This window comes from Atta cephalotes, assembly GCF_000143395.1.
Source record: "Atta cephalotes unplaced genomic scaffold scaffold00021, whole genome shotgun sequence".
Lineage (NCBI taxonomy): Eukaryota > Metazoa > Arthropoda > Insecta > Hymenoptera > Formicidae > Atta > Atta cephalotes.
The window spans coordinates 4873777-4883556 of NW_012130085.1; the positions used below are offsets into that span (position 1 = coordinate 4873777).

General features: G+C 34.8%; 1 protein-coding gene across 1 annotated transcript in view; it reads left to right on the top strand.

Annotated features, from left to right (window-relative positions):
* Positions 1–9006: 9006 nt before the first annotated feature.
* The window catches only part of LOC105619477 (caspase Nc-like), a 5058-nt gene continuing 4284 nt past the window's right edge, over positions 9007–9780 (top strand). The window contains exon 1 of the mRNA XM_012200994.1: positions 9007–9140. Within this exon, the coding sequence (XP_012056384.1) occupies positions 9007–9140 (134 nt within the window). The remainder of the gene's footprint in view (positions 9141–9780) is intronic.

Here is a 9780-nt window from a genome sequence, read left to right on the forward strand (position 1 = left end):
TATATAGTATAAGTGATATATATAAGTTTATTAGTAGTTATAAGTTAATAAGTTAAGTAGTATAGTAGTAGTAGTAGTAGTGTAGTGTAGTGTGTGTGTGTGTAGTGTGTGTGTGTGTGTGTGTGTGTGTGTGTGTGTGTGTGTGTGTGTGTGTGTGTGTGTGTGTGTGTGTGTGTGTGTGTGTGTGTGTGTGTGTGTGTGTGTGTGTGTGATGTGTATGATGTATGTGTATGATGTATGTGTATGATGTATGTGTATGTGTGTGTGTGTGTATATATATATATATAAGGAACATTTCATATATTATTTAACTTCCTTTCATCGTTTTCACAGATGCAATAATCCACGCAGCCCATAATCATTATATCCAGCGTTCGCGTCTAGCCAACCAATAGAGTGAACAATCCAGTTTTTCCTCTAACACACGGAATTGCGGGTTCCGTATCTCACCTATAATCTCAGATTAATCCAAAACCATGAACCGGACCTGAGACGTGACAATACACAGTTTCTGATAGGTTGGAAATTCTTATTCTCTGTTTCCTTTTATTATGCGTAGCTCCTAAGGCTGGAATCAGAGAGAATATGAGAGAAGTGACATTCATCCCCTATTACTACCTTTAGCACATGTTCAGCACTGCCATATTTAGCCCGCTCCAGTTGATTTAGCTGACCAGTTCCCATAAAACTATTTACCCCATTGTAAAAATCATTAACTCCGTCAGGATGAGGATAAGTAAATAATAATGTTTTGTGTTTTCTTATTGAATAATATAGCGATTAAATAATGAATAATGCAATTAAAAATATTACACAAAAAAGTAAATGGCACTACACAACTAATTGTACTACAATTAGTTTTATAATTTTATTGAATGCATTATTGTAATAACGTTATGTATTTTTGTAATATAATTATGTTTTTATTTTGCCAGAAAGTATTTCGCAAATACATAAAGATGACAAAATAATTACGTAGATCAGGTTAGTTTAATTGTCATTAATTATTTCATATTTCATTTGTAAATAGTATATATATATATATATATATATATATAATACGTGGGTCGTTTGATAAGTTTGATAAATTTCCATGGCGCTTTGATGACGCGAGATCTCGAAAGATCCATTCTTCGAACCCGTTCAGGCCAAATTTCAGCCAGAAAGGACGCATAGTTCACGTTTGGTAGTCATTTGAAGCGAGATTGGCGCACAAAAAAGTGCTCTTCCATCAAGACAACGCGCCGTCCCACAAGTCAACTGTTGCAATGACAAAACTACGAATTGGACTATGAATTGATTCCTCCACTCTATTCTCCGGATTTGGCCCCGTGTGACTTCTTTCTGTTTCCAAACTTAAAAACTTGGCTCGGTGGGAAAAAATTCTCGTCAAATGAAGAAGTCATTGCCGTCAATGAGTATTTTGCAGGCTTTGAGACAGCCTACTTCAAATGACTTATAAATAACATTTATAACAAATCATGAATTTAATAATTATTTCTGTTAATAATAGTAAATTTATATCAACTGTCGATAATATGTTCTTTAATTACAATAATAGATTAACTTCCCATTTTTCCTTATCTAAAAGTGTTGCCTGCGCGCAGTAAATGCGCAATATAAAATGTCATATCTAGAAAAAAGATGCCAATAAGGTACGTGACCAATCTCTCTGTGATTGGTTCTTAAGTAGATACATAAGGAGATGTCGTGGCAATCTAACTTTTAATTTTTACGAATTGTTACAAATGTGCACCATGTGCCATTATTTATTTCAGATTTTTTTCATTTCATGCAAAAACTCATTCAATAAGCTTAATTTATTTTGTGTGTATATATATAACCTCTTCGAGTATATGAAAGTATATAAGCATAAGTCGCTAAAACCGTTGAAATCTTTATTAATTTGATAGATTTTAGTTATTTTAGCGATTTCAACTATCTATTTCCATCAAAAGCATTGTAAAAAGGTGAATATTGTTGTGTAATTAACATCCATTTCTTCAAAGGGCGCTAATGCGCGGCAGCATCTTGCAGTTACAGGTTGGGGTCCTCTCTCAGGTTTCTCTCTAATATTAGCATCTTAAAGCCTATTCTACAATATATTCTTTGTTTTCTGCTTCTTGTTTTTTATTTTTTGCTTTTTTCTCCTTTGCAACCGTTTTATTAACAATTGTATTTTTTGTTACGTATTTCTTGTTTCTTTCAAAGTTCATTAACTTTTATTTCGAGTATAAAACAAAAAACTGGATAAGATAATATAAAACAAAAAACTGGATAAGAAACAAAAAGACAAGATGTAAAAAATAACAAAAAGCAAGAAACAGGAAAGAAACAAAAGCATACTGTAGAACAGGCTTTAAGACATTGGGCGAGTTCAAGACGGCAAAATAGATAGGCATGTTTACCGAACGATTGAATATGATTGATTAGATTTATAAGTAACAATTATGTTCATTTGTTCGGCGAATATGCTAGCCGCTTTGTCAACGCGCTCATTTTTAAGACAGTTTTAAAATAAAAACAGACTCTGAATACCATCCTATGTCGCGTTTTACATTGGTAGCCTTTGTCTCTTATTCGCATTCGGGGATTCATAAAAAGAGACAGCGGAGATTGAGAAAGAATCACCGTCCAATCGCATACACCATGGATTTTTTCAATTGTTTAACATATCTTAACACAAACGTACAAGAATGCACAAAATGTAACATTGTTATGTAACAAGGATTTGATTGAAACAGAATATGTATGCTACACGATTGAGATCCGTTTTGGATAGAATTAGATTAAATGTAGCTTTTTCCGCTAGTATTAAATAAAAAAAGTAAAAGTGCCGGCTGACTTAACGTCTTCCAACCTCATTTATAACCGCTGTAGTTAGTAACATGTAATTGTCACTAAAAAATACAAGTTTACAACAGAAAACAGAAAATGAGAATTTTAACCTATCAGATACTGTGTATTCCACAATACATGATTTCTGATAGATTGAAATTCTTTCTCTGTTCCCTGTTCCTTTTATTGTGCGGAGCCCCTTACACAATCCTCAACTGAGTACAAATGTGTAGTGTTGTGTTGACGATAATGGACAATTGAAACGCAACTTGTGTAGCATGAAAGTGTCTAGGGATTGCAATTGGGAAGTACTCCATATTAATCCTTCCACCATAGTGCGTATCTATGCAGCAGAATAGCGTAACGTGGAACGAGAGCAGAACCAATCACAAGCGTTCTGCGCCAATTGCAATTAGTGCGAAACGTTTGTGATTAGTTCCGCTCTTTCTTGTTTCGCGTAAGAGTATATCCACAAATTTGCATAGCCGCATAACATATGCATAAAAAAAATTACCCAATTACATTTTACGTGCAATTTTGTAAGAGAAATGCGATTGGATAATTTTTTTTATGCATATGTTTATGTATCTATGTAAGTTTGTATGGATATATCATTAGGATGCGATTACATATAGCATGGTAGAAACTAACTAGGTAACTACAGGAACCGTGCAAATCGTGCCGCTTGCTTCTTTTCTTCTCTATATGATTTATATGAAGTGCGATAAGCAGCACGGTTCCTACAGTTACCTAATTAGTTTCTGTACCGCGTATCGCGCTACATGTAATCGCATCCTATATTAGGTGTAATAAAAAGAAATCCATTATTTTTCCATTCAATTTCATGCAAAAATAATGGATTTCTTATTACTACACCTAATATATCCACACAAACTAATGTCAAATAAACTTTAATATGAATTTTTTTAAATATATTAACTTATTTTTATGCATATTTCATCATACTCTTATTTTTTCAACGAATTTACTTAATAATTGCATTTAAATTAATTAATTCTATTAAAAAGTGTTTAGTAATGTAAATTTGTCATTGGCCCGTGCCGCTTACCACGCTACATGTAATGTAATAGAGGAGAAAAAAGCAAGCGGCACGATTTCTATAGTTATCTACTTAGTTTCTGTACCGCGTTATATGTAATCTCACCCTTATGTCTCCGACACGCGATATCCAATAAATATATAGCTTTACCGATGTTTTAATTCTAAAGGTATATTCTTATATCGCGTGTCGCGTGCGACGAACATCGCACTGGTGTGCCGAAACCATTACGTTATTCCGTTGCATGGGCACTCGATTCATTAGGTGCATTCAGTACTACAATTTCAGTACAATCGCACACTAAGCGTTCAGTAAGCTCTTACATCTAATTGGCATATTACGTTAAATCTAAAATATATAAATAGACCAATCAAATGCAAAAAAGTTCACTGAGCGCTTAGTGTGCGGTAGTAGTATTGAAAGCATTCATTGGGTGCTCCAATTGCAATATTTTTAGACACTTTTGTGCACACGGCGACACAAGTTGCGTTTCAATTATTGTCGACACAACACATCTGTACTCAGTCGAAGACTATGTAAGCTTGTGTTTTCTAGTGACAATCACATATTACTAACTGCGGCGGCTATAAAGTCCGATGTCCACGATGCTAGAAATCGATCCAAGATCTCGGACAGAGAAAAAATTAACAAATTATTAGGTGTACAATTTTGCTTCTGCCGTTTTTTTTTCCGAAATTCGAGGCTTTATTGTAAAAAACTGGTTATACATTTATGATTCAAAGTATTGTCCATCGCTGGCCACTACTTTCTCCCATCTTTCGGGTAGCGTACGAATCCCGCGTCGAAAAACTGGTCATCTTTTGAGGCTATCGAATCGATCCAATTTTTTACTTCTTCATAAGACCGGAAGTGCTGGTCAGTCAGGCAGTGTGCTATTGATCGAAACAAGTGATAATGAAAGAGGGAGCAACGTCTGGAAAATACGGCGGGTGGGGTAGGATTTCCCATTTCAACGTTTCCAAGTATGTCTTGACCACTTTCGCAACATGGGGTCGAGCATTGTCATGCTGCAAAATCACTTTATCGTGTCTCTCGTTGTATTGCGTCTTTCAATACTCGGCTCAAACGCATCAATTGCGTTCGATACCGATCGCCTGTGATTGTTTCGGTCGGTTTTAACAGTTCATAATACACTACGCCGAGCTGGTCCCACCAAATACAGAGCATGACCTTGGAGCCGTGAATATTCGGTTTGGCCGTCGACGTAGAAGCATGGCCGGGAACTCCCCATGATTTTCTGGGATTATCGTAATGAACCCAGTTTTCGTCCCGTCACAATGCGATGCAGAAATCCCTTCCGTCTTTGCCTTTCAAGCAGTTGTTCACAAGCAAATAAACGCTGTTCAACATCTCTCGGCTTCAATTCGTACGGCATTCAATTTTCTTGCTTCTGAATCATTCCCATGGCTTTGAGGCGTTTTGAAATGGCTTGTTGAGTCACTCCCAATGATCGTGCCAATTCTTCTTGATTTTGACACGAGTCTTGCTCAAGTAATACCTCCAATTCTGCATCTTCGAAAACCTTCTCTCTTCCACCGCTATGCTAGTCTTCGATGTCAAAATCACCGTTCTTGAAGCGTTGAAACCACTCACATGTTCTTTCACTAATAGCGGCCTCACCATAAGTATTTGAGAGCATTCGATGAGCCTCAGCCGCAGATTTCTTCATATTGAAGCAAAAAATTAAAACTTCCCGCAAATGACGAGAATTTGGCTCGTAAACTGACATTTTCAATCGAGAATAACTTTATGATGCAGACACAAATCGACTATTTCTATGGGGTTTCTATGGGGTTATGTTGACAAATGCCCAAGTTTATTGTATGATGTCTGTGATCTATTTATTTCGACCACCACTTACCGCTAAAGCCATCTATAGGAAAACGGCGGAAGCAAAGTTGTACACCTAATACATTTAAACAATTTGATTACATGACCATTGCGATTGGTCATGTATTCTTTCTTTATCCGAAGTCTCGGACCGATTGGACATAAGGCTCAAATAAAGCTGGAAGACATTGAGTGGTCAGCACTTTTACTTTTTTATATTTAATGTAAGCAGAAAAAGCTACATTTAATCTAATTCTATTCGAAACGGATCTCAACCGTGCATAGCATATACATTCTGTTCCAATTGAATCGTGCACAATGTTACACTTTATGCATTCCTGTACGTTTGTGTTAAGCAATTGGAAAGTATCCATTATAGGTGTGCTATAACTGAACACATCATATTATCCCTTTCATCATATTGAGGCTCTCTAGTATAATAATTAGAATGTTTTTTCATGCTGACGCTCGACGCTCATTTTCAGCGTCAACTAGGTCACGTGATCAAAATTGATGCTTGATATTCATTAATTTCTATTACATGACTCATTTTTTAACACCGAAAATGAGCATCGAATATCAGCATAAAAAGGTATCTTAATAGTAATGAACAAACAGACAAATCATATTTGAGTATATTCTCAAGATTTTTATCTATATATTGTAGATGTATATAATTTCAGATGTGTCTATTTTATAAAGTATGAGATCATGGTAACGTAATTTAATGGCCGATCTCACAACGAAGTTGGAATTGGCGCCATAAAACAGTCATACGTTTCTGTTTTTTTTCATAAGGGTGACTTTATCAAGCTCCAGTTAACTTACGGTTTTTGCACACTGGACGCGGAAACGCTTGCAGCGCAGCAAAATGCGACGCCAATAATCAACATGTTAGGAGTTGTAAGTTTATTGACTCACATTTTGCCGCGCGTTTCCGCGTCCAGTGTGCAGGAGCCATTAACCATTCTAGTAACTTTATAGGATTTCAATTAAAGCTGGGTATCGATCATGAAACTTTATCTGTAGAATAGAAAGTGAAAAATGAAAAATTTCTCCATTAATTTCAATAAATTTTCATTTTTCACTTTTCATCCTAGGGATAAAGTTTTATAATTTGATACGCAGAGAACATTTCCGGAGAATGTCTCCGACATCTGTTTCAGGGTGCAATTACATGGAGCGCGATACGCGGTACGTGGTATAGTAATAGTAATTAATAGTAAGTAATAGTAATTAACTAGGCAACTAGGAAACTACGTACCATGTATCGCCTATTTTTTCGCTGATAGGCCACCAATCTCTCCTCTTGTTCCGAGCGTTATCAGCATTTGTGACGACCTTATAGCTATGATAAGAAATGAAGAATATTTAATATGGAAATCATCATTTCCGATCGTCATCTTTATCGTCATATGACTGCGTTCATTATGGATGATTACGCGCTTTAAGCGCTTATAATATGGCTGAATTCATTATGGACGTTCACGCGCTTGTAATCATCATTATCAAGCGCTTTCAGCTTAAAAAACGTACGATCAACGCAATGCTGCAAATGCTTTGAAGCATTTATAGCGAGACTTTGACCATAACCCTGGTGCTACTACTAGTGCAGGAATAAATTTGCGTCACTATACTGTTCCTTGCATTTGTACTCAAATCATTTTTATATGTATTACAATAGTGCACTAAACAATGTACTACTCATTTTAGCAGTAGCATTTGTATATTACTGCACTAGTACACTACTACACTAATAGTGTCACAACTCATTCCAATAGTATACTATTAGTATACTACTATTATAGTATACTATTAGTAACACTAACGCAAATTTATAATTACACTTCTATATTACTAGTCACGAGTAGAATCAATACTTATACCAGCAGTGACACTAATAATATATTTTTATGCGAGAATGTAGCTAAATGTAGCAACACCAAGCAATACGTAGCAAATATGACAATAAAAAATGCCGATCGGTATGTGCCGGAAACGATGACATCCATATCGAATATCTTCATCCATATCAGTTTCTTCATTTCCTGTGTCATAGCTATGAGGGCGCCACAAATGCTGGCAACGGAAAAACCATGCAGTTTGGTGGCCAAGGCTGATATTACATGAAGCGTGGTTTGCGACACGGGTTAGTGACAAACTCACATTAGTATGAATTTTTTAAAATAAATTAACTTATTTTTATGCACATTTTATCGATATTCTTATTTTTTAAACAGATTTACTTAATAATTGCGTTTAAATTAATTCCAATAAAAAGTGCATAGCAGTGTATAGTGTGAGTTTGTTGCGGAACTAGCCCGTGTCGCAAATCGCGCGCAAACCGTGTAATATCAGTGAAAGAAATAGGTAGTACGTGGTACGCGGTCATAATACAATAGAATCATAATTATGGCTGTGTTCTAAAATTGACTGTCAGTATTGAAAATCTATAAATCTATCTATAAATTTATCTATATAATGCACGTAAACTGTAACGTAATCTGTAGCATTTTTCAGTGCTGGCAGTAGATTTGGAACACAGCCTTATGACTCCTGCACACTGGACGCGAAAACACTTGTCGCGCGGTAAAATGAGACGCGATAATGAACACGTTAGGAGTTATAAGCTTATTGGCTATTATATTTTGTCGCGCGGCAAGCGTTTCTCCAGTAGAAGCCATTATACTGTAACGCGGTTTTCTAGTTGCCTAGTTATTTATTATTAGGTTTTTCGCACAATAAAAAGAACAGGGAATAGAGAACAAAGAATAAGAATTTCAATCTATCAGAAACTGTATATTCCACAATACATGATTTCTGATAGGTTGAAATTCTTATTCTCTGTTCTCTGTTCTCTATTCCTTTTAGTGCGGAGCCCCTTACTGTATTGCGTATCGCGTACCGCGCTTCATGTAATCGTATCGTCAGTTGGAATCCTACAAAGTTACTAGAATAGTTAAGAGGCTCCGCATAATAAAAATAACGAATAAAAATCTTTTATAAAAATCGTCTTTTAATTTTTCGCATCGAGTCACCATTAAGTAAGTTTCCATGGTGAAGATTTGAGATTTAGATTTTAACAAGAAAGAAATTCGGCAATCAACGAGTTATATACTAGGCTTGTGACATCTAACCAATAAAACGAAAAAGAAATATATCGATGCAATTTTACTAGTTTTATCTATTTTTGTTGAAAATTGTTGATATTAAAATACATATTTTTAGAATTATTATTTTAGTGTTTTACGTTTAAGATGAATCGAAAGGACCGCGAACAAATAGATCATTGCTGTGAAAGCATTGTGTCCAAAATTGATCTGACGAAACTCTTACCAAAATTATTGGAAAACAAAGTTTATAACAGAGATGATGTAAACATTCCACGGTGGTCGGTAAGTTTTATCCATGAAATATTACAGTTATATACACAATGATCTCATTCTCGATAACAGTTTTGTCATTAATTTCTAATACTTAAGCATAAAGTATATTACAAAAAACTAAAAGAGCAAACATTATGGATTTGTTGCATCACATGCTTCAATATGTTTCAACATGTTCCATAACAAAGCACTTAGAGTGAGTAGGAGCAAGTAGTAAGAGCATGTTGGAGCATGCAACACAAACCTATAATGTTTGCTCTTTTATTTTTTGTTAAGGTTTAGGATAATTCCCAATTACTATGTTCTTATTAGTGTGTTTTTGTATTTCTATAAGTCATAAAGAAAACTAGCACAAATAAATAAGAAAAAATTTCTTTTTAAGTTAAATTATTAACGCATACTATGATACCGAAGATAATATTTTATTTTTTTGAGTATTAAAGTTTGAATATTTTTCGAAAGATATGGGGAATTTATGTAAATCCAGTATGCACCACAAGATTTTAAGCTCCCTATTAATGTACCCTGTATTGGAGCTGAGAATGTTATTATGAGTGTACTTTGAAATAAATATAATTGAAATAATGATTTATGTAATATATATATATATATATATATATATATATATATATATATATATATATA